Source organism: Crocodylus siamensis, chromosome 3 (assembly GCF_052110815.1).
Source record: "Crocodylus siamensis isolate JL-2025a chromosome 3, ASM5211081v1, whole genome shotgun sequence".
NCBI classification, from domain to species: domain Eukaryota; kingdom Metazoa; phylum Chordata; order Crocodylia; family Crocodylidae; genus Crocodylus; species Crocodylus siamensis.
Genome location: NC_143397.1, coordinates 192,389,279 through 192,416,041, shown reverse-complemented (window position 1 = coordinate 192,416,041; position 26,763 = coordinate 192,389,279). Strand labels below are relative to the sequence as shown.

The 26,763-nt window shown below is 41.1% G+C and overlaps 1 protein-coding gene across 2 annotated transcripts in view; it reads left to right on the top strand.

The window, feature by feature from the left end:
* TOX (thymocyte selection associated high mobility group box) overlaps positions 1–26,763 on the top strand; it is a 302,827-nt gene that overhangs the window by 264,938 nt on the left and 11,126 nt on the right. For both annotated transcript variants that reach the window (XM_090040035.1, XM_090040036.1), the window contains 2 exons: positions 5,586–5,666; positions 20,947–21,333. In XM_090040035.1, coding sequence (XP_089896161.1) covers positions 5,586–5,666; positions 20,947–21,333 — 468 coding nt within the window. The remainder of the gene's footprint in view (positions 1–5,585; positions 5,667–20,946; positions 21,334–26,763) is intronic.

Below are 26,763 nucleotides of genomic sequence, written 5' to 3'. Positions count from 1 at the left end.
TAAAAGATTCACATGTTGTCTTTCAAGTCTAACCAGTATGAAAAATTAATTCTGGAGATGAGTCTATCTATGGGGAATATCAGTCCCTCCAACCCCCATGACTGTAGTACCCACAGTGTGACATTCCATGAGCCCCCAGATACTCAAAATTAGGAATGTGTACACAGGCATTTAAATGCATCCTGCAGATTTTGCATCTCATGGTGTTCGATAGGGAACAGTATGCTCCCAGTAAGGCCTAGCAGCAAGGAGCCCACTGCTGCTGAGCTAAGCCCATGTGTCAGGGGCTGTGCTGGTTGCAGGGGCAGCTGTCTCCTCGTTACATGGGGATCAGGACAGTCCTGATCCCCACATGGCTGGGAGAGCTGTCCTGGCCATTGGGACTGCTGCATCCCAGCCAAGTGGGGATTAGGACCAAATCCCCACGCAGTGGGGACAGGTGTCCTCACCTGGCAGGGACACTTCTTGGAAGCCATATGGGGATCAGGGAGGGATGCTTCTCCCAGCCAGATGGGATCAGGACCCTCCCAATCCCCACATGGTTATCCTCAACAAGCAGGGATGACTCTCCATACCATGTGGGGATCAGGACCCTCCCAATCCCCATGTGGCTGCCAGGCAGCATCCCTGCAGGAATGCCTCTCCTGGCCATGTGGGGATTGGATCTCATCCCCATGTGGCTGGGAGTAGCAGTCCCAGCTGCCAGGACAGCTGTCACTCCTGACATGGTGATTGGGATCAGCCCCCTTACCCCTTGCCAACCCAGGCCTGGCATCTGGGGGAGCCTGGAGCTCCCCCTGGCTGGTACAGTGAGGCAGAGTAGGGCATGGGGGCAGAAACTTCCCTCGTCTCACTTGCTCCGGTTGAGAGCAAATTTGCTCCCAAGCCAGAGCATATGTAGACCCTTCCCCTAGGGGCAATTTACTGCTCCTTTTTTAATGCGCAGTGACCTTACTGTGCATTGATAGCACACATGTAGACATGTCCAGTGGAATGTAAGGTGGTGGTATAACTCCAGGAGGAAGTTAAATTCATAAAGAATTCATGGCAAAAAATGATGCATCAGGTATTTATGATGTTTGTTTGGAGCAGAGACTGTTCAACTTTGTATTATGCAAAGATGACCTGGAGCTGCTCCAAGGAGCTTACAGTCTATAGACAAAAGATATATAGGTTCAGAAATGCATAAAATACAATCTGCACATAAACTGGTATTGCAGCAATTCAGATATTGTATTGTAGTTTTGATTGGTATATCTGACATTTGCGCAATACTTTTGCCTAACCATTGATCCCACAGTCTGTTAATCTTCAAATAAAGCTTGGAGGTTATACATCCTCATTAATAATGGTACAACCCTCTGCAAAGGTTCCCACTGCAGGCATGGTCAATAGTTATGGTTAGCAAAGTGAATTTGGATTATTGGGTCCTAACTGTAACTGGTAGCAGGACTTTCTCAGTGTACAGGCCTGAACTCTGATATTCATTTCCCTAGCAGTAGAGTTCAAATCCCATCTCTTGTGCTTGAGGGCACTGAGAAGGGCAGGTACTTGTTTATTTTGGAGGCATAGTTTTGTGCCTTAATACATTCCATAGATATACCTGGAACTCTGCTACTGGCTGCATTTTTGAAACGTTAACAAGTAATAAATTAAAAACCTATGCATCAAACAACGTGAATTTCCAGTTGTGATGCACAGTGGAGAAATAATGGCAGCACTTTCGTGTAAAGATGAACAAGTGTAGATGCAATATGCCATAATCTGTAGGGACTTCCATAGAAAATTGATCCTGTACATGTTGCCATGTCTGCTAATATCTAACTACCTCAGCTCATAAAATATGTAGATTGAAATATTGTATATAAAAATAAACATCTTCAGGATCTAAATGGACCACTAATTGCCAAATGAGAATCGATTGACATTGAATAATTAATATTTAATTATTACTTTAATTAAAAAACAACCTAGAAGTGGCCTGGTTCTACTAAAACACCCTACTGTCCAAGCTACTACTTGTTCAGCAGTCTTTACTTGTTTCAGTAGGTAAAATACACCTCATGAGTGTGTTTTGTGGTGTTAAAGACAGCATTAAAATAAGTATTACCAGTGTAATGTTATAAGTAGTCTATGGCTTTTCAGCAAAAGACAAAAAATCTGCATTTCAGATTAGGAACATTTTTTAATATGCTATTGAAAATAATGTGTTTCAGAATTCTTCACTGTCTTTTAACTGTGGAACAAAAATATTTTAACTAGTATCCAGAGCACACTTGAATGATGACACAAACCCTTTGTTGTCCAAGTCTGCCTTTCTGTTAACTGTATTATAGCAAAAAACTAGTTAAGCTTCAGGGCTAGTAATATGGGAGCAGCAAAATGAGGATGGGAGGGCACTTTGCTTGTTTTAAATACTGCTAAAATTGCTAGTCTCTACACTGGGCTGTGCTTCATTGAAAAGTTCAAACTGGAACAGGGACTTAGAACTGGAACCGTTTATCAGAGAATATTCCTGTCAACTAAGCATCATCCCTACTGATGCTAGCCAACTCCCCAGCTTTGAAGTTTGGAATCCACCCAAACTCTGCTGTTAAAATAATCATCAGCAATCAGTATTTGAACACCCACTAAAAAGTTGCCTAAACTTTTGGATTGTTGAAGAGGACTGAAAAAGTGTATAGTAGCACCCTGAGCTCTCATGCTTGAGAATAATATATTAAAAATACCCAGGACAAAGAAGAACCATTCATAGCAGAATTATGTACAGCTTGAATGACACACCTCTAAGGGAATCATGAGACAGATACAGAATACTAGTACAGGCTGTAGTGCCCTCAATAGGTAAAGGGTTTGTGGATTGCAGCCATCATAATGATACCCTGTAACATGGTCAATTGCAATAGTAACCTGAAAAAAAGTTACTTGGCTTTACACCATTAAGAAATTGCAAAAGCACCCAAGGAAAAAAAGGTATGAAATACAGTATGAAAAGGTATGCTGTGCATACATGGTTGGGAAATAATTAAATAAAGACTATGTGATGATGTACATATGGGGTGGTAATGTTTGGGTACAAAGCTGTTGTTAGCTTTGTGTTGCAAAGGGAGATTGTCTTCTTGCACACCACAATTTGAGAGGAAAATCAATCTTAGACAACAGTTTCCATATGTTTTGACTATGGAAGAAGTATGATTGCTTAAAATGTTGACACTCATGTAATGCGAAATAAGACTTTTGATGAGTTAAAGCAGGACTAAAATATCAGAATAAAACCCTACATGATCCCTTAAAGAGCTTCGCTTTGTGTTTTACAACGCTATTGTGCTCAGTGGTGTTTTTAAAATCTAGCAAGTGGAATGAGACAGATGTATTCAGATGTACAGTACAACTTAAATTTATCTTTGTTCTGTAAGTCACGCTAATTTCATTTTAGCAACTGGGAGCAGATTGTCAACTAATTGTCAATTCATTATCAAAGCAAACAGTACATTTTCCCAGTAACCACAAACAATTTCAACTTAGAAAGCAACATGTTACCACTTCCTTAAAAAACAATATGAAACCACTCCAGACCACATATTTATCCTAATTTGGAGCAATCATAAGAATGCAGACATGCACTTTCTGGCAAAAAAAACCCCTCTCTCTCCTCCCGCCAATCTTTATATAGTTACAATTTTAGTATCCCAGGACTTTTTTTTTTTCCATTTACAATCTTTTGCTTTCCTGGCTACAAAAAGAAAAAAAAAAAAAGTCATTAATTCTTTTAGGCAACTTCTGAGGCAGCCACACCAGCCAGCTCTTAGGAATGTTCTTTCTCTGAAACCAAAGTCTTGATGAAGTAAAAGACGTTTCACCAGAATATGCTTTATAAAAATGATGCAGCATTAGATGCTTCCAGCCTAATGCTTTTGCTTTGATTTTGTATTTTGGAATTGTAGCATTCTGTGTATGTGCAGCCTGCAGTTTCCAGATGCTGCCCATTTTGAGACTTCTCTAGCTTTACTGAAAAGTAAGAGGATCAAAAGAGATCAATTTAAAGTTTCATAAAGCTTACCTTACAGTATAGGGGATATGTGTATATGTGTGTGCCTCTCAACTGCAGAATTCATGAGTCTGTTCCAAAGATGTTTTAAGTGGCTTTTCCCATCCTACACTTCATGAATGAGTAGCCCAAATAAGCAGAGCCCCGGGGAGAATGGTCTTTACCCACAATGGAAGAGTTGTTCATAGAGAAGGAGCTTATTGAGTTGTGTATGGACCTGCAGTATTGTGGCTAGGTCCCAGGAGCTAGCGCACATGGACTAAGCGTGTCCCAAAACAGCAGTACACTAAGAGGGCTAGAGACTCATTTTGTGTGTTTAAATGAAAGCTGAGATCTTCATATCATTACATGACTCAAGTGAGAGACTAGTGATAAAAATCACATGGGTTGGCAGCACTGCAAATTTTCTTAGCCTGTCATAACTCCTTCCCTTGCATCCACAGAAGCAAGTGGTTGGTTGTCAGAGAGCAAGGTTACAATTGAGAGGGTGGTGCAGACCCAGAGCACATTCTCAGCTTCTTAAATATCTGCTTAAAGTATCTTTAATGCACCTGTTACCATAGCATCTAGATGTCTGGCCCAATCTAGCAAATAAACTTTAGTCCAGAAATTTGAAGCTTTTTAAGCTCTTGTGTGATGCTTTCTTGCTTGTATTGTACTCTAGACAGAATAGTGACTTGAAGTATGTAGGAACAGATGTACCTTCTTGAAAAGCTGGTTAGAACTTTACTGGAGGAAACTAGAACAGCACCTTACATTAACATTACTTAATGGATCCATTGGCCTTCTCTGATTCTCCAGTAGTTTGCTGAATGAAGGGAGAAAGGCTCCCAGTGCCCTGTGCATCTCTTTTTCTCCTTTTTATTCCAAGCTCAGCAGCCCTAGTCCTTCCATTCTTATATGTCCTAAAGCAGTTCTCAACCTTTTTGGATTTGGAGTACCCCTCATTTGACTTGAGGCACTCTGCCCTTCCCCCTCCCATAACTTTAGTGAACTGAGTGGCACCCAGTTTAAAAAACTCAATTATACTTTGCAGTGCTTACTTCCTTGCAGAATGGCTGTGCAGTGGAGGGTTGGCCAGTCAAGAACAAGCCTGAGCTTATCTGCTTATCTCCTCATACCTTGCAGCACCCTTCAGAGGATCTGGCAGTACCCCAGGGGGCCCTAGCTGAGAGTCACTGTGCTAGAGTAAGGTAATTGATCTGCCAATCTGGAGCTACAGACTCCACCCCTAGCAGTCTAGCCTGAAAATATCATTTAGAATAACTAAAGCTATTGTGGTAATAAGGAGGTTCTTACTAACCTCAGATACCTGTATTGCTGTATGAGGAAAGGATTTCTCGCTACATGAGCAGAATTTATTTATTTATTTATTTTTTTAAGTGTTTGATGTTTTACTTGCTTTTTTCCCGCCTTTTTAAAGAATCTGAAGAGGAAGGAATGGCTGCTTAATTAGAATGGCTTTATAAAGAAGCATGAGACAGGTTGGTAATATATCAAAACAAAAACAGATTAATTATAACTCTATTTTTCATAGGTATACAAAAAGAAAACTGAAGCTGCAAAGAAGGAGTATCTGAAGCAGTTAGCTGCATATAGAGCAAGTCTTGTATCCAAGGTAACCCAATATATATTATGACAGGTTGTAAACCATGTTCAGATTTGTATGGTGCTCATCACCATAGTATCTAATGTAAATATCATTGCTCATTACCATCTTAAATTTACGCTATCCATCCACTGCTCAAGTACTCAACACAAACAGTTCTCTCTCAGTGCAGACATAGTGTGTCCTTTCCTAGTCATCAGTAAAAGGTTGACCTATGCCAACAGATAAAGCACATTGTTCCGCATCACAGAATATCCAATCATCCACAGTTTTAATAGAAAAAACTCTGGTATCTCACATAAAATATCTGTTTTTATTTAAAGCATATAAAAACTTTTAAATTGCAATCATTGTACAAATATATCATATTTAGCATTACTGTGCAAACATTCCCATGATAAAATGAAATTTCATAGTGCAGAAATGAAGTATACAAACCAAATGTAAACTGTACTGCAAATCATACACTAAGGGCACTTCTACACAAGACGCTTAACTACACATTCATTTACAGTTTATTCATGTTTTTTCAGTAGGAGGGCCTTGTGAGATTAAAATTCAAGGTATCTAAATTCAGAAACATGAGTGTCACCTTATCCATAGCTTTCCTGTGTTATATCTTGTATAAGAAAACTGTAGCCAATATTGATACTTACAAGTATTAAGCATATTTGCTTAAAGGTGTAAGAATAAATATTCTTCTCTTATATTAGAAAGTTCCATATATAGTCATTCTCTCTAGAGTGGGATTTTACAAACAGGTGGAACATCATGAGCATTCTACTGTACAATACTTCTTACTTTTTTAAATAATTTACCTATTGATAAAAGACGAGTCAAACAAGATCAGTGCACTCTGAGGATTGTAAAATGAATTATGAAGCCAGCTCTTCACTTGGGAAAATAACCTAGGCTGTTATTTTTGCTGAATATGCATTGTTAACATGAAACCAAAATTGTTTAATTTTGATAAGGTAAAGCTATGAATTTTACACTTGTTTTCTTTTCAGGGCAAAAAAATTGGCAGCATGGTCTTTTATGAGGAAGGTTCATTTATTTTAAAAAATTCAAAATATTAAAAAAAAAAGATGGTGATTGAGCTTGAATTCAGTACTGGGAAACACTTTAATGCATATTTGAGTCCATCCCTGTTCAGGAAAGCACTGAAAGCATGTTCTTACTACTAAGCAGATGCTTAAATCCCATTGCTTTTAGTGGGACTTAAGGATCTACTTAGCTTTAAACATTTGTTTAAATTCTGTCCAAAAAGCATGGAATATAAGATAAAGATGAATGAGTGAGGTTATTTTACATAAATAGTCAAAATGAAGCTAGTGAAGGACTGCCAAAATAACTAGAACAAGTAGGATTTGACACAAGGATATAAAATGCATAGAAATGTTACTTCAGTATGTAGTATTGCTGTTCGTAATTATTTACATGGCACCATAGGTGATACGGGTCTATAAATAAGCATGTAAAAACAAAGTGGATGTGTGATATTTTATTAATATTCATCATGTGGATTGCATCTTTTCTAAATAGAATATAATCTGAGAAACTACGTTAAGGAAGACATTAGTAAGGTTGCAAAGTCAGATTCTAAAAACTTAAGGAATTAAGGTGACAGCCTGTGCAGCTTTTAATTCAGCTTCAGTGTGTACATACTGTATAGTGTTTAGTTACAGTGTTTAATGACATGATTACATATTATTTTTTCCACAAGCCCTCTATTTCATTCGGTGCATGGGATGGGCAGTGCTCACTTAATGATCACTAATTCAGTATTTTGTTTTATCCTCACTGTTCAATTTATAAACTCATACATTATTAATTGTACATTATTTAAACCCTGCTCTGTAGGCAAACTTATTTTCATCAGTTTTCTATGATACCATTTATTTTAGCACCTCAAAGAAATTAATATATCCACAGAATGCCCCAGTAAGGTAAGGGATATTATCCCCATTTTACAGACGAGGAATTGAGACATGGAGCGATTAAGGTAAAAAGTTTTGCTGCTCATTTTAGGTGCCCTGTTTCAGAGCCCTGGAGTCTGATGTATCAGAGTCCTTATCATGTACAGCATAGCACCACCTGACTACTTCTGCAGCTGTGAGCATTCTGCCTGACGGATATTCAGTATCCAGAAATGAGGAAAACACAATTTGTGATAATCTGTAAAAAGTTTGGCAAATTTAACTGACTTGTCCCTGTACTAGTGACTGGATACTCAGCAGCCAAGTGCTCTAACCTTGACATTTCTAACATTAGACTTTTCAGTGTTTGACTTTGCACAGTCATCAAACGATTATATGCTCTTCTGACTATTCCACTTAAGCAGCTTCACCTCTTAGGCCCCAGCCTGTCACTTTTCCAGTCATATCTCTTTTCCATCCATGGTTCCTTGTAACAGTCCCATTCTTCTTGCTTACATAGTTCCAGCCTTCTTCTTCAGGTTTTTCACCCCAGTCACAGATACACCCCTTCATCCCCCGTCCCCCCAACCATTTTCCTTGCTAGCTGTCAGTTCCAATCTCTTTGCCCAAACAGCTCCAGCCCCATTCTCTCCCCTTGGCTTGCTGTCCTTGATCCTTTGCACAGTGACCCCACCCTCAGTTTACTCATAGTTTGTCTGCTTCCCTGCCCAACTGGTCCACTCTCCCCTGCTATTTTTCAGAATCCTTATCTACCTCCAACTGTTCCCAGTTCCAGATTCCTTCTTGCCCAGACAATCCCAGATTTTGTGCTCCAGTGCTTTGAGACACCTTATCCCTATAATGTTTTTCTTCTCTCACTGTAGTCGTTGTCTCCTTTGCATTCATATGGAAATAGGAACATGATCTGAAAGTCCCTTTCAGTATTTAGTCCCCTGGATTGTTAGGGTACCAAAAGGTCTAGAATGTGCACTCTGGTCTCTCTCACACACAACAATAACAACACACTCAATAAAAAGGAGATGACACTGTATCTGATGAAGAAGGCAGGAGGGACAAATGTAACTGATGCAGAATTTACTGCTACTGCTTCTTCTGCTAAGACGATATTCCCAAATGAGGAAGATATTTTCAAATGATCCTAGGAAGTGGGCTATGCCATACATTAGGAAAGAAAGTCAATCTGATCTCAGTTCTGATGTTCAGGTCTACATTGGCCTGAAGTCACCATTAACAATGAAGTCCAGCGTTTGAGAAAGCATGTTCAGTTGTTCTGTGCAGTAAAGGGAAAGGAGCATGGTAATTTATTCAGTACTAGTATACATAAGAATCTCAGCTGTGCTAAGATAAGAACTGTATAGCAGTGATTTCAGATGGGTCTGGGAACCCAGATGAGTACTTTTCCCATCATAAAAGACAATATTTTCAGTTGCTTCTACTGTCATCATGTTCAGCAAGCTGAAATTTTACAAGATGGATGTTTTCCCTCCGGCTGATTTTTTTTTTTTTTTCTGCGAAATTTCAATCAATATTTGAAATGCCATCTAAAATATTATATTTTCTCATTCTATATACTGCACACGCTTTTTTCCCAGTGTCTCTCCTCCCATTTCACAGCCTTGGGGACTCTAGCTCTTTTCAAAATGAGAGAGACAAGTCTTCAGCAGCAGCTAGGATTTCAGCTTTAAATAAGCAGGACAGGGACGGGAGTGAGCAAGCTGAAGATTTGGCTCTGCCTCTGCTGTACATAGCCATTACTCTAGAAAAATCTTTTTTTCTTCAGTCTGCCTTTTGAAAATAAGGTACAAGTTATATTTCAGGACATTTTTATGCAATAAAATATGGTACATGGTACAGTAGGGTTAGCATCTACTATATAAAGGCAACATGTGATGGTCTGAACATTGTCATAGCTGTGCACGCATCTCTACTAAATCTACCAGCGTATTTGCTAGATTGTTCTATGTGATATTCTTTTCTTTTAATAATGATTGAAATTAATGGAGCTACAGTCAAGCTTGTTCGTGTGTGTAGAAATCAATATGTAAAGTAAAAATTACATTACAAAGCTATATATGTAATGGTATGCAGATTGCCATATTGCTTATAGTACTGACTAAGCCTTTGCATGCTAAACAAGTGTCTTTATATTTGCCCTTAGTTGCAATTTTTAGTACTATTCAAGCTCAGAATTGCAACGTACAGTATATAGCAATTTGTATAGCATTACTTAAAATGCTGTGAATTGCAATTTGAGTTTTTTAAAAACAAGCACTTTTTATAGCTTACCCTGCCCTTTTTTTCTGACTGGCTGACAGTAGGATTGTTATATCTATTAAATATATATTTATATATACATATATAAATATTTCATGTGGACATATTTGAACAACCATGGCTAAAACCCCTACAGCTAAATAAAAATCATAGTTCGAAGAATTGATGTTCTATCTAATTGAAAATCATGCCATTCTGTAACATCACAGCAACTTATATTGACATTCTAAAAGTGTCAGAAACAACGCATATGTGTTCAACATGTGCAATGTTGCTACCTTGCTTTTATGGCAGGCTCAGAACAGCCTTAATAAGAGTTGGACAATAGGAGCACTCGTACACATGACAAGGGGCTGCATTCTATACCCCCTAAATTGAAATGGTGAGTTTTTAATTGAAGCACTGGGTTTTATTTTTCCATCACTGTATACACATTATTGTCCTGGCAGCTGCAGTCTCACATTAAGGGTTAATAGCATTTCTTGCCTGCAGAGCTCTGACTTGCCACTAGAGGGCAAGCAGGGGCATGGCTAGGATCCAGGATAACTGGGTTCTATCATTTCTCTGGGTGGGAGGTGGGGGGGACTGGGAGTAGTGCATCCTGGGATGCAAGTTGCTTTTATCTCCATGGAGCAGACTGAAGTTATCAAGCAAGGTAGCCTACCCAAGCTAGGTAGCACAGACTACAGTTAACTGTCAACTAAAGTTCCATAACTTGAAGGGTGCAAACAGAAGTGCAGCTCCCCACTGTAAGTCAGAACACTTTGCAGAAAGTGTTCTGAATTATAGTGATCCCTTGGAGCAAACAGAAGTTCACTGTTTGTTCCAGGAGAGAGGGGACTATAGCAGCTGGCTGGAAGCCTGCAGCCAGTTTCCCCTAGCAGTGGTCCCTCCTTTCTCCCAGCCTGCCAGTTTCAGAGAGGAAGCAGACAGAATTAGATTGGGGGGGGGTTCAGTCCCTACCGGAGGGTAGGGTGGGTGAAATCGAGCCCCCCCACATCTCGGGGCGGGGGAGGAGCGAAGGGCCTCCCAGTACACCTACTCTACCATCCAAAGGGGACTGAAAACATCCCAGACCTAATTCCCTCCACTCCCTTTCCCCCTTCCCGTTCTGAACCTGGCTGGCAGTGCAGACAGAAGTTACAGAAGACGTTCTGTTTTAAAATGTCTTCATCTGACCCCACATGCAGTGAGGGGTCAGATTTTCACCCAATTGGCCATTTTGAAAGCTGTCTGCAGCTGTCATCACAGCTATAAACTGCTTTCTGTGGCTAGATCAGGTGAAAACTTCTGTCTGCACCCTGAGACACTCAGAGGGCACTTAGCATGAGTTGATAAGCTTTAACATGTGGGCACACATTTTAAGTGCTCTTACTGTGATCTAAGTATAAAGCATCAATTCACCCGTAGTAAGTGACATAAGCACTAAGCTACAGAGTGACCCTATTTTCTGCTTTGTCTTTCTGGACCAGTGAATCTTGAATGTATTCCATGAAATTAGCCAGCTTCAGTTGGAGAGGGAGTGTCTGCACCTCCCATTCCCATCCCTGCCTCCCCACCCCATGTTTCAACATACATGTGCATGCTCAAGTACACATACACTAAACTAAGTTAGGGAATTCTTCTGTGAAGTAGGAGATGGTGGGGTTGAGCCTCCCCAGGTAAAGGAAAGAAGCTAACCCAGATTTCCCACATCTTAAGCAAGTCCTGTAACCACTAGGGTATTATATAAGAGGGGAACTATAGCACCTTCTCCTTTACTTCTCACCTTCAAGAGAGGGTTCTGGGGTGTGGATGCTGAGTGGATAGGAGAAGTGCCTGCAGCCCTGAATGAAGTGTTGAGGGAAGTGGAATTCATGACATGGATGAGTTCTCTCTTTCCTCAGCATTTCCCTATTGGTTAGCTCTAGGCCATTGCACTCTGAACATGTTGACTGCAAACAGATCCCTGCTTAATAAGCTGGCTGTTTTGGATGCAATTCTGAATTGCCTAACTCTCCCTGCACACTGTACAGGGAGCCTGAGCACTTCACTTGCAGTTCTGGATTTCATTCCTTTAAGAACCTACGTCCTTTACTGGAGTTAGCCTTAGGTCCACACAGACAGAAGATGTAAAAATTAGTTTTGACTGTTTTTTAATATTACAGAGTAGCCATGGTGACTTTCTCCTCCTAAGGAGCAAATCCAAAGTGAAACAGTTTTTTGAAACATCAAGGGTTACTTTTTAGCCACTAAATTTGTATATAATAATTAGAAACGTTTTCCTAGTGGGAAAAAAATGGTCACATTAATTTGCAACATTTTATACTTCTCCATTCAATATAAAGATTCTTACCCAGGAAAACGATGAAGTCTATAAACAATTACTATTTCATGATTTGTGATACCGTAGTCCTTGTTTTTGTAGCATATGAAAACTGATAAGGGGACATATATCAAAACCATTCATGTCCAGCAATACCATATATTGGAATTATGTTGTAAATCAAAAATGTCTGTTGACAAATAATGTATTTCCATAAGCTACTGTCAAATCCTTACAAGGATTCAAAAACTGGTGTCAGAAAAGAACTCTCTTGTTTTAAGAAAACTGTTTGAAACAAAAATATGTCTACTATTATGCATTGTCTAAGAATAATCTATGACTATGGTGCCATTTATCCAAACTATTGAAGACTTAAGGAATTTTTTGTAGTTATAAGAAAAAAGTTTGGTATAACAGCTATATATAATAAGAATACTGTTCATTTTTCACAAGTAATTGGCACAAGAAAAATGTGAGTTTTTCTACAATAACAGCAGGAACACATTTGAAAGCTAATTCTGAGGCAGTATACATTGATTTGGTTACTTTGAAGTGGACTATGAAGTACACTTTGAAGTAGCTATCCCAGTTTACTATAGCAGCAGACCTGGCTTACTGGGGAGATGGACCTGGACAGTAATCTTCAACCTCATATTAAGTTTTGTCTACCACCAGAAATCGTGGGGGAAGCCAAGTCATATAAGTCTTCCTATTTTCCAGTACTAAAACCAAGACCTGTTCTCACAAGATGTCAGCCCCAAATTTCCCAATAACAGATTAGTTTGAAAGATGTCGTCTTTTGACCCTAAGAAGTATTTTGTTTGCTTCTAAAGTGATGGGGATAAAAGAGTTAATTGGATTGCATTTTTAGAGCTGCCCTACTGTTTCCCATGTGGGAAATAAAAGACACCTGTATCAAATTAAAGTTTGATTTCCTACATCACATTTATTCAGGCTACATTCATTAAACATCCTGTTCTACCTATGAAGCCTTAACAAATCCATGATGTAGCGCCCCCCCCGCCCCCCAATGATTACAAATGTATCTTCAAATTTTGACATTTTCCTTCAGCCTTACCTTGGCCGATCATGTCTGACAACCAGTAGTTGGGACCCCTTGTTCTCAAGCATCCAGGGTATGGTAAATGAATTCTCTACCCAAGGTCCATGAAACTCATATTATGGGACGAATAATTATGTAAACAGGAATGAATAAATGAAGAAACCTCATTTGCTGGTAACATTGTGTGAGGAACTGGGAAAATGCCTGTTTTATCTTCCGTGAACATTGTGTGTGACTGTTTCCATTTTTTTTTTGTCTTTCTGCCTGCATGAATGCATAGAGTTAAGTCAAAGGAAGCTACAGAGAAGTTATGGAAGAAGGTTAAGACTGTTTCAAAAGATTCCTCCCATCTCAAAAATAAGGAAAATGCTAGACTTGCCTAGGCTAAAGATATAGTTAAACTTAGGTAATGTTCCCATTAGAGGAAAGACAGTGTAGGGGACGTTTTCTGCCCTAGAAGCCCAAGCCAGCTCCACTTGTATCATATACAGTAAAATCCCTGTTATCTGGCATTTGAGTAACCAGAACACTCTATTAACTGGAATTTCTGGCTGGGCAGCCAGACATGGGTGGGGCGGAGAGGGGAAACTTACACCCTGTAGCGGCTGCCGCCACCCAGCACCCTGCGTTGCAGCCACTCCTTGTGTGGCTGTTGCCATCCGTTCCCTCCCCACCCCGCCCTGCTCCACGTCCAGCCAAAAACCTCTGGCCTCAGGTAACCAGCATTTTTAGATATCCGGCATCTTCCATTCCCCACTTGTCCCGGATAACAGGGAGTTTATGCATGTCTTACTCAACAAAGTGTGCTCAGTATGGATTCTGGAAGTTACTCATGTACTGTCAGCCTGATCATTAGTGTCCTAAGCATTGTTAGCAGTATCTTTTCCAGTCTGAAGCAGTACAAACTTTGCTTGTCCAGTCTGAAGTTGGTTTTTGAAATGTTCATTTATAGATCTCAGTAGTCAACCACCAACTGAAATCTGTACGAAAGTTTGTTCGGCCTCTGGTTAGTGACGGTTTTCATGGCCTCCTTTCTGGAGAAAAAGATGCAGCAGCTCAGTGTCTGAAAATAAAACAAATATTTTTTTTAATAAGGCAACATTTAAGGTTCTGATCCAAAGTCTATCAGGCTTTGGATCAGGGCCCAACATTTTTCCTTACTAATAATGATTTGATGTCCATCTTCCCTTTCTTGAAAGCCAAGCAAAAACTGGCCAACTGAAGCCAAGAATCATTTTTAGCTGATGAGTACTAGTCTTCACCTGTGTTTCCTTGGAATTATAGCTAGAAGTCAAAAATATTCAGACACACTTTATTTTGGACTTTCAAATCCCTTTTCTCCAGATGCTGTATAGGAAAATTTGCCAACAGTAGGGGCTTACACAAACATTCACATGAGCATGTACACACACAGTAGTGGTTGAGTGTAGCTCAGCATATACCAGGACTTGCTGCTATTTTCCACATTGCTGCACTCACTACTAAATTATGAAAGCTTGAAGTAAATAAACAAATGTTTCCATAATATCCTTATTCCACACATAGAGAATACTGTGTTTTTTCATCATGAAGTGGTATCAGGAAAATATCTCAAGGGCTCTAAAACTTCTACATGGAGCACTATGATTTAAGCTGCACATAGACTAGTAAGGGCCAGCTTTAATAGATATCTTTCTTTATTAATACAAACAGCCTCCACTACACAATATACTGTGGGATGTAGTGGCATCTTGGTTCAACTCCTAGAGGCACAAGTTAAAGCACCTATCCCAACTCACACCAAAGCCTGTCCCCAGTCAGCCTGCTGTAAGGGAGTACCTGGTCATTTGGGTTGGGATATCACAAGTCACTGAATGTGAATCACGCCCTTGTCTACTATTGGCTGCAGAAATCAGGGCAACTAGGCTACACCTGTTGGCTGATAGCTCAGAAGGACCTTTGACACACAGGCAGTAAAGAAGTTCTGTGAATGCATAAGAAGTTCTTGCATCTGGAAGAAGTAGAACAATGATTCACAATCCTGGGGTGCCATGAGATCCTTTTAGGGTACTGCATAATATTAACCCTGTTAGATGTTCAGACACCCACAAGATATACTTAGAGATTTGAAATAGGAATCCGTAATGTCAAAAACATTCTGCCCTATTGTGGTCTTTCTGGGTTCTTTACAGCTGAAGAATAGCTCTATTATTTTTCCATAGACAAGAAATGAGTGAATGCGAAAAGCTGGCATTTTCCAAGGGGTGCCTTGAGTCTCAAAAGGTTGAGAACTACTGGATGTAGAAAGCTAAAAGGAAGTACTCATTTAGCTCAAGAACGGAAATAAATGAAGAAAAGGATGGAGGGTCGAAAAGGAGGGTTGGTGGTAATCATGTGTGGAGGGGTAGAAATTGAAGATCTATTACCTACATGTAAACTTCTTATTTATAGAATTCCAATAACTGTAGTATCTAAGCATCATTAAACACTAAAATAGGAGTGGGCTTTGGTCTCATGCTCCTGCCGTTTAATTGCATATGCTCACTGTTTGATTGTTTTTCCTTTCTTTTCTTTCTCCCCTACTTTTTCCTTTTTTGAACTGGGCCTTTATTTTCTCCTCTACTTTGTTCTTCTGGGCTCTTGTGGGAAGCTGGTTTTGCACTGAGCCCAAAAGATGCATCTTTTGATGGGGTGTTCTGTAGCCTCAGAGTGAGCACCAGAGCTGCTTTCCTTCCATCTTTATAATTTTACACTGTATAGCATAGTCTTGGAGAGCCATGTATAAAGGAACAGTCCTAATTTCAGCCTTCTAACAGCTTCATAAAGTAAGACTAAGATTTTGAACTAAGTCATGAGTGGGAATGACTGGAGAGGACTAGAATGAAAAATTGGTATATTAGTGTACCATCCTGCAATGTGTTTGATAATATGTATGTGCAGTAGTCCTCCCTACATAACCAATCTTAGAGACTCTGCCATCATCTGGTTTCCAGTCTATAGAGCCTAATACTAATACTTTTAAGGTTAAAACAAATGTTCTCTTTGCACAAATGATAGAGATGGCAAAACCTCTTGCTGAAAGGAGTACTTCTGGGGGCAAGGGGAGGGACTTCTGGTGGCAAAGGTCAGAGGTTAGGGGGTGGGACTTCTGGTCCCAAGATGGCAACCAGGGTGTGTGGCACCTGTCAAGGGGTGGAGCTACCCATGTGACCCTTGACAGCTTGCCCAAATTTGGTAAGCAGCCCTCTTCCAGAAATAATTGCCCACCCTGATGCATATACTGCCCCTCAATGTTTTTCCATGTTTCAAAAGTTAATTAAATAGGGATCTTATATGTGTTAGCCAAACTAATTTCCCTTAGATAGGCAAATGAAAATTGGCTGAGTTTCAGTCTGCTGTCGTGCCATATACCTGCCCAGTTGGAGCCTCTGTCCTTGGGTCAGGGATGGAGCCACAGCTGCTACCTGCTCTCCCACTACCTGTACATGCCCTTTTTCTCTTTTCACAATCTTGAACCCCTTGTCCCCACTTCTTCATCCCTCCCCCACAGCCTTTGTCCCCTTGTACGCCTCCCCATCCTGCTTATCTTTGCTTCAGCACCAGCAGGCTCTGTTCCCACTACATCCTGGAGCAAGGTTCCTAATCACTGGGCCATGGCCTGGTACCAGGCTGCAAAGGGTTGGCTGCCGAGGCGTGGCACAAGGCCCACTGCTCAGACACCCTTTGTCCACCCAGGCAAGCAGCTTCTGCTGCTGGCAGTCACGTGTGGGGTTAAAGCTGGATGGCAGGGCAGCCCAAGGAGGGAGGCAGCTAGCTCCGTGTGCCCCATCCCGCTCCCGTGCTGGTCTGCAGTATAAAAAACCACTATCCTGGGTTTTGGAACACAGACCCATCCTGGCCCCATAACAGCAACACAGAGCTGGCACTGCTGCTACAGGGCCAGGCTGGGGCCGTGTTCTTTGTCCCAGGGTGGAGTGGGAACAAAGCCTAGGTAAGCAAGGGTTAGAGGGAAGGAGGCACTGAGGGAGGGGGAATAGAGGCTATGGATGAGGAGATGGAAAAGGAAAGGAGATGCAGGGGTCCCAGGCTGCAGAGGGGAAACGAGGAAAGGGAGGAGAGAGGGGAATGGGGGAGGGAGGACAAGTCTCCATGCCTGCAGAAAGGGCAAGCACAAGGAGCGTAAGTGGTGGTGGGGCCAGGTGACAGGGGCAAGCTACCTGCTTTCATGACCACTTGCCCTCACATCACCTGCATACTGCCTTTCCCTTACCACCTGCCCCCTCCCCCACCCTCCTTACCCCCTACCTCCCTACTGCTCCCTTCCCCACTGCACTTGTAGTAAAGGCAAATTTAAAAGAATCCTCCAATAAATAGATTCTATACATGGAAACATTATTAAAAAATCTGTAACTTTTCCCTGTATAGAATGTATTTATTGAGAGATATCTTAAATTCAGGGTCATCTTAGATTAGGGTTAATTCATACTAGTACAAGTTCATCCTTTATAAAAGTGCACAGAATCTGGTACAATTGCACCAGTAATGCATTTGGCTCAATATGTCTGCTTATGTAAAGAGGCATAGGATAGGTTTTTCATGACTGCATGTGTAGTTGCAAAGAAATGTCACAGTAGAAGACCTTCACAAGGGTGGAACCATCAAGGGTTCATTGACATCTGCTTTTCAGGATTAACTTTTTGATCCCTCTGACCTCAAAAACTTTGGGAAAAATCCTATTCTTGGTCTAACTGGGTATAACACAGAGGCCAGTGAAAGGCCAAGGGGGTATCCTGCCAACTCACACAGCTGGAAGTCTACATTGGGAAGAAAAACCTGCAGCATCTTTATAAGCTCGGCAGTGCTACGCTGGCTAGCGCTACAGAAGAAAGAGACTTGGGGGTCATAATTGACCACAAGATGAACATGAGCCTGCAATGCGATGCTGCAGCTAGTAAAGCGACCAAAACGCTGGCTTGCATCCATAGATGCTTCTCAAGCAAATCCCAGGACGTCATTCTCCCCTTGTACTCAGCGTTGGTGAGGCCGCAGCTGGAGTACTGCGTCCAGTTTTGGGCCCCAGAATTCAAAAAGGATGTGGAGAAGCTTGAGAGAGTCCAGAGAAGAGCCACGCTCATGATCAGAGGTCAGGAAAACAGACCTTACAACAACAGGCTGAGAGCCATGGGGCTCTTTAGCCTGGAAAAGCGCAGGCTCAGGGGTGATCTGATGCCCACCTATAAGTTTATCAGGGGTGACCACCAGGATCTGGGGGAACGTTTGTTCACCAGAACGCCCCAAGGGATGACTAGGTCAAACGGTCATAAACTACTACAAGACCGTTTCAGGCTGGACATAAGGAAGAATTTCTTTACTGTCCAAGCCCCCAAGGTCAGGAATAGCCTGCCATCGGAAGTGGTTCAAGCACTTACATTGAACACCTTCAGGAGTAAATTGGATGCTTACCTTGCTGGGATCCTATGACCCCAACTAACTTCCTGCCCTTTGGGCGGGGGGCTGGACTCGATGGTCTTCCGAGGTCCCTTCCAGCCTTAGTTTCTATGAAATTTAATGATATATCTTATGGTTTCTCCAGGAATGCCACAGCCTGTACTCCCTTTAGTCATTGAGAAACTTTGCACATTCACCAATAGGGCTCTGGCCACATGCCCAGATAGATAATAGACCTTCTTTTAGACACAAGACAGACCTATGCTTGGCCAAAACTGGTAACTAATTCTCATACTCAGGAGAATGTCCTGCAACTGTTACTGGGGTGACGGGACAGTGTCCCCCTCATTTCCCTTCATTTGACTAAGAGTACAAGCATAAATTTGCTTTCGTCTTTTCGTGTGTGTGTGTGTATATGTATGCATTCATCTGTGTGTCTCTGTGGGCATGTATATACGATGCTGATTGTATACACAAGCACACAGAAATTTGCATTCTTTTTATCATTTTCAGCTAATCTTCCTTAGTTTACTGGATAAAATAAGTTTTGTTGCTAGCAATACTGTAACCTGTCTTGGGAAAATGAATTTATCATCTTTGTTCATCTTATCATCACATATAATGAACCAATTTCTGTAACGTGCAGAGTGGCTGATTGTTGGTGATGGTACCATTCATCAGAAAAAATACAAATAGACTTTCTCAGACTCAGCTGACCTGGGAATGTTGAGAGTAACATGAAACTTACTTTGACTTGTAAACTGAGCAAACATGACATGGAGGTCATAGAATAAGGACATATATGCATCTTCCAGCCTTTGTTTTGTCAAAGTGACTTTTTTCTCTAGAGGAATATTTTTACCATTTTTTCCAGAATGTTTCACCTTTCACTGGTTATTAATTCAACCTTCCCTTAACTGTCAAATTATGATTCAGGTGCCCATAGAGAAACACCTGGGAATTATTTCTTAATTCTTTTCAGCATTTACTTGAGCACATCTAGTTTACTCAGAAGATCTGAGGAACTGAATATATGGAGAACTGAACAAATTGAATGTAAAACATTATAATGTTAAAAATAAGATTGTTTTTAGAAAGACCAGGCTTCATGATTTGAAAATATTTCTGTCTTAAGGAAGGAGAACAAACGCTGCACTTTTTCTGAAAATCTATTTATTTCTTAAGTTTATTTTGGTGTTGTACTCTTCAAGGCTTGTTGAGATAATTTTCCTGTGTTTGGTGCAGTCAAACACTTTATAGGCCATCTGGCACTATCAATTTTTAAGCAGAACTCCTTCATTGGGTTCATTGAGGAGGTTCTGCTTAAAATTTAATTATTCAATATGCCCTTATTATTTCCACATTAACAGTCTACAAAATGCTGTTGATGTAGCCTGGATATAATCCTAACACAAGACATTTTAAAAAATAAAGGGCACCAACACTGGCATTGGAATTTTAATGTTGTGTAGAGGAGCAACGTTAGGGTTCAGTCCTGCCACCCATAAGAATGAGTATTACTAGCTCTTCCACACTACTTTAAATCAGTAGATATCAAAACATTTTACAGCCAAGTCATGGTCTTTTTTGCACATTTTACAGATAAACTAATTTACTGAGAGGGGAAGTGAATTGCCTAAAGACACCCAGTAGGCCTCTGGTAGTGCCAGAAACAGAATCCAGATTTCTCAGTTATACCAGGGCACATTGCCTTTTACATGAAAAAGACTTTGTTTCCTCCCACTAAATTTGAGGAGCAGACATGATTAAGGGTGGCAAGCTTGAATCCACATTTTTGTTTGTTGTTTAGCTCAGTAAAATCACTCCCAAGTTTTGTTATATGAAAATGATAGACCAGGAAGTAGAGTAGGCCAGAAAGCAGTGGGGTCTGGTGTACAATAGAGAAGAGAAGGTTTGTAGGGTTTATAGTATAAGAGTTAACTTTATTTCTAGAGTAAAATCCAGTTTCCACTGTAGGGACATTTTTAGCAACATGACCATGACAGATGCTTGTTTTTGAGATGTGTATTATCATAAAAGAATTCTCCACATCATGGCACAATGAGAGAGATGAATGCTTTTCTTTGTACAACACAATGAATTGTACAATGCCCTAGATTAAATGTACAGAACTTTACAACTAAACATCACACTAAATTTTGGACCATTATTGCAGAATATGAATGTGTTTCAGTAAAGGATAGCACGATGCAAAAATTTTACAGTAAACTGCACTTAAAGAAATCGGTCTCTAAATATTGTTGTTTGTTTTCTCAACAGAGCTACAGTGAACCTGTTGATGTTAAGGCATCCCAGCCACCTCAGATGATTAATTCAAAACAGTCAGTGTTTCATGGGCCTGCACAGGCTCCTTCTGCACTGTATCTAAGTTCCCATTATCACCAACAACCAGGAATGAACCCTCACATAACTGCCATGCACGCTAATATTCCTAGGAATATAGCACCTAAGCCCAACAACCAAATGCCAGTGACTGTTTCCATAGCAAATATGGCTGTATCCCCACCACCACCACTTCAGATAAGTCCACCTCTCCACCAGCATCTCAACATACAGCAACACCAGCCAATTACAATGCAGCAGTCCATTGGAAACCAGCTACCAATGCAGGTCCAGTCTGCTTTACATTCACCTACAATGCAGCAAGTAAGTTGTAAAATGTGATTTTTTTTTTCAGGTTCAAAAAACTGTTTTATTTTTTCCATTTCATTTTTCCAAACCAATGAAAACATTTGATGAACCTGTAGTGGGGTGTTTTTGAGTCATGGGCTAACTTCAGTTTTGGAACTTTCCAGTATTTCTATAATACAATTCTTGGTGGTCTGTACTGCAAAGATTTGAACTCATGAGCAACTTTATTTGTAAGATTAGTCTTCCAGACCTCAGTAGAATCGGCCATGATAATAATGGTATTCATGTGATACAGAAGATTGGCTCTCAAACCTTAGAATTCCATCTCATCTATATAAAGAGAGTGTCTATCAGAAATAGATTACTGTTATTCAACAGAATTGCCTCCATGGTAGAAAATACCCTGAAGAAGAGCTGAAATCTTAAGGCTCCTGAAATTTAGATTTTATGATGCAATTTGTAAACTCTGAGTATATCTAAACTAGGGTCAGTAACAGGCAGCCCCTGAGCCAGATCCAGCCCACAAAGTAGTTGGATACAGCCCAGAAAGGTCCAAACCATCCCAGAATTTGCACAGAGGATTGTGCAAGTACAGACTTGAAGCCTACAGCAGGTAGTTGAGTCGCAAAACGTGGCAAAATGTTGCAGACCCCTGATCTGGAAAGGAAAGGAAAGTGGTTGTAGCATGTGCTTGTATATGTGCAAAGTGTGAAACAGGCCCTGAGCTGGCAGTAGGTACCAGGGGTCAGGCCTGGACTCCTGGTAGCAGTGTCAGGCAGCGGAGGGGCTAGCAGGAGGTAAGAGCCTGGCCCACGGCCGACTGGGCTGATGAGGTGCAATTTGCACCTGTGGTCACCATCTTCATTTGCATTTTGTCATAGTTAAATACTCAGACAATACTGTGTTACATCAGAGTTAATTAGTTTACTCACCCTAATACCAGCACAAGTGTGATGTTTTACTGCAGAGCTAATTAGTCTATTCCTCTCAGTAAAGTGCATGTGTAGATGTACCCTGTATGTACAACTAATGAATTCAGGTTGATGTCAGGTTGGAAGTATGAAATATCTATATGTTTTGCATGTCTCTGTGAATCAGTATTCACCTTTGCTAACAAGGTTCTAGCATTTACTTTCCAATCTAGTTGTAACAGTCATTAAAACTTAATGGTAGACTATTGAGAGGGGACCAGCTTGGGACAAAAAATGTCTCATACTCAGGAGAACCTAGGGAGTGGAAATGCTCTAAGCAGGATAAAAGGACAGAGGCAACAAAGGAGAGATGTGAAAAGGGACTCTCAGAAGGAAAAAGAAAAGTGAAAGCCTCATAGGAATACATTTGAATTCTTAGGCAGCAGAAAAGAAGAGGCAAGCAGACTCCTGTTAAAGTTGGGAGGTTAATTCTAGGACCACCCAACATTAGAGAAAGCATGCTGGGCTAGAAAGACTCCATAGTTCAGAAGACACAAAAGGAAACTGGGTCATCTCGGAGGGACTGATTTTCTAGCCCCAAACAATGATTCCAAGAGGTAAGGAAGCCAAGGCAGGGCAATGTGTACAGGTGTTATTTTTGTCTAGTTCTGTGTATTTGTCATGCTAAAAGGAAAGATAAATGTCCTTAGAATCCCGTGCAGAATCATTTGTGAACTTGAAGAGTTTAACAGCAGCCAGAGAGGCCATACAGCTGGCATTCTGGGATACAGTGCGTGTAAACCATAGGGCTTTTAAAGGAGACAGCACTAGACCTGTGAGGGACAGACAGCTGAATCACAGTTCCATCACTTACCAGGATGGATGCTAGATCAGGTATCTTCATTCTGACAGTAGGCCTAGTGACCTGCCAGCCAAAACTACCCTGGACAGAGTATCCTGGACCTAGTAAACTAGTATCTAGCACTGCAAGTATCGAAACAAGGGAGTTCTTTCAGTTTTGTGTCAGGATCAGATCCTAACTTTAGATGTGATTTGGACCTCACTTTGTATAATCATTTACATTGTTGTGGAGTCCTACCAAATTAGACTTATGCATTTTTTTCACCCATTTCCACTCCTTCCTCTTGGAAGTAAACATCCAGGAAAGGTGCAAAGCAGTAGAAAAATCAGCCGCATCATTTCCTTTCATGATTACTCTTTTCTGTTTTGTTTTTGTGTGTTTGCAGATGTCTTAAATACCTGGTTTGTTGTTAAATACCTGCATACAAATGCAGAGCTTGTGGGCACAATTTATGAAGCTGGATTTGAAAATCTGGCATTGATTATTCAGTAGATAATATTATAGTTAACAGAAGGTGCAGTACAGGAGTTAGAGAGTTTTTAGCACTACATCTGGTTGATGGTGCCATACCATGCTCATCATAACTGCACAGACCTAAGCACTGTTCCATGGTGTATTATTCAGAATGGTTACACTGCACAAAACCAATTAAATAAAATGTAAATTCTATTGCTTTTATTGTGTCAGGTTCAACATTAACCAGAAGGAAAGGAGAGAGTGGGGAATCTTGTCTTTTAGCATGTTACACGTATGTCACTAGAGTGAGAGAATTGTCACTCATAGCAGATGCTGTTAGCTGTGATATTGCATATGTGGCACAATGCCATTTCTTTCTGGAGGTATAACGTAGGATTGAGAAAAGTCCATGGTAGACTGTAGTAGATTTGTGCTTTGCTGACATGCATACAACATCAAAAAAAAAAAAAAAAGTTATGACCCTGGTCACATCCTCTGTGCAAAGGTAGAAAAAATCAGTTTAAAATACCACTATATTTTAAACAGGAATGGGAATATTGGTCCCCATCGTTCATCCAAGAAATATGACATTATCTCAGCTTCCAAGCTTTCAAGTTGACGGGTGCTTGTAACCTGTTGAAATGCTACACTGTTGGTTTTCATCTCTTGGGCCCTTGGCAGATGTGCAGTTAAAGCAAGGATGGGATCTGATGCGTGACCCCTACGTGGTTTGCCCCCACAGCTGGGAGCCTGGATCCCAGCTATAAGGCTTCCAGCTGCAGGCACACAGTGGAGCCTTTGGCTCTGGCTGCACCCCAAAGCATGGGAGCCCCGATCTGCCACTGCTCCCAGCCCAGGAGATGTATCAGAGTTAAGGGCTCCAATGCACCTTTCCTGCTGGGAGCAGCAGGTGATCACAGCTCCCAGCTTTGGGGGCACATAGGAGCTTTTGACTCCAGGCTATGCAGTCAGTTAATAGTGTGATAGGAACCAGCCGTAAAGTTATTATACATATTTTGTGTAATACCTTTGTGGCTTATTCTTTGTTTTATCACGCCATTGATTGCATTAACCTGCAATTGGGTAACTATTTAAGACACGATTAACTGGTTACTCGCAACTAAATGTAGCATGTGCTGGGGACCTGACAGTTACCAGTACTTTGTATTTCAGAGGCGAGTATAGTTGTTAGCTGTAAGCATTTAAAAACACTTTTCAGGGTGGTGACTAGGCAGCATATAGAAAGGTGGTAGGAATCTGAGTAAGCAGGAAGTAACCCAGAAGCTAAGGCCATACTTACATTGCTCCACTGACAAGCCCTGCCTACTGACTCCCATTCTGCAATGCCAGACTGCAGTGTGATTGGGCATCTTGGAGCTGAGCAGTTTAGAGTGCATGCCATAGCAGCAATCCAGGTTTTCCCTAAGACAGAGAGCCTGAGAAGTGTACAGGAGTATAGCATGCTTAGGACTGCTCTAAGCCATCTCTGCTCCTAATTGCTGGTTTTGGTACGTTTATAGAGCAGATGAAACAGTACTTGGTCCTCATGGACTCAGCAGAGACATGGCCAAAGACCCCAACAAAGGTGTCCTACATCTTTTATCGTCACATAGAAGAAGCTGGACTGAAGTAAAGCCTGAATAGTAAAGACCAAATTGACCAAAGTCAAGTAAAGACTGAATAGATGAACAAGATACAACTGTATAACTGTAAAAAAGTGAAAGAAGGAAAACAGATAAGGAAGCCCTCCAGCACAGCCATACCATTCTCACATATTCACAGACCTGGCAGCCTCATGGGCTGAGAAGAGAATTAAAAGAACAGAGGATCCAAACACAATTTGTTTGTGATTCCAGGCTGCAAAAGTGAAAGGGGATAAGAAAGTTAGGGACATTAAACTCGGGGCTTAGAGAGAAGCAATTGTCCCAGGCCACAAATAGCTTAGAGGCCACTGAATAGCTAATGCCCCCTTACACCATATCTTCAGGACACAACCTTACAGCAGGGTGCCTCCTCAATACAGACACTACATACAGGGGTTGCTCCTCAAGATTTTCTCCATCATCAGAAAGACCTACGTTTGTTCCCACACTGAGCCTAAAGCAGAACCCCCAGCAACATCAGTTTGTTTCCTTAAAATTCACACCACTGTGCCAGACAAAGGCAACAAACAAAATTGGGGGATGCATCAGCCAAGAAAAACCACCACAAATGGCCACATCTAGTCTGTTTTTCAAAAAAACCCACACCCCATTAGGATTCAGTTTCCAGAACCTGGAAGATGTCCACTCTAAGCAGGTACCGGATGTTCCCTTAGACTTCTGGTTGAGATCAGCAACTAGAGGAGACTCAAGTTACTAACCTGTTCTGTACACTGGGACTGTAAGGAGAGGGTATTTTTCCCTTCCAGAAGCCTCACAGCTGCCCCAGTTAAAGAAGGTTATGTTTTTTCATGACACACAGCATTGTGACTCTGAAGTGGGCACACTTTTATTCAGGCAAGCAAGAAAAGGATGAGTCAGGAGGTGATTTCATAAAAACCTTCTACAGCCCAACAGATCTGTGGCAATAACAAAATGAGAAGTGTCTTGTGGGGCTGAGGGGACAGCCAGGAGACTGCCCCGACACAGATTGGTAGTTCCCAGTAGATACTCCATCTGAACGGTGAATGGACATGATACACATTAACAAGAGAAAAAGCGGGTATTTGATAACAGTATTTGTATTCTCTATGGGGACAGGACAAGGAGTTAATGGCCTTAAATTACAATAAGGGTGTGACAAAGACAGCTAACTGGGCTGAGTTCTCCTCTGAGTTCTTGTAGGGATTTTGAGGTGTGAGCCCGCTTCACTGTAAATAGTTCCTGTAAATAGTTCCATAAGCAGGATACCTATCTGCCCTTTTCACCCCAAGGTCAAATGACAGCCAAGGCCTGACAGCAGGCTGCAGAGACTGCTCTCTGATTGGCCACCTATGCTTGGATATTTAATTTGTTTATGTTAAGTTAGTTCCTGGGTTAATACAATAGTTTTACAACTGTTCTGTTGCAAGGGTGGCTGAGAGTACCTCGGGAGAAAGGCTGCATCTCTGAGAGAGCAGGAGAGAGAAAGAGGAGTCCAAGAAAGCTGGAGGAAAAATAGTCCCAAGGAGGACAGAGTGAAGTCTGGGGAAGGACACAGGAGGGAACTGCAGTGGCAAAATGAAGTCGGTTTGTT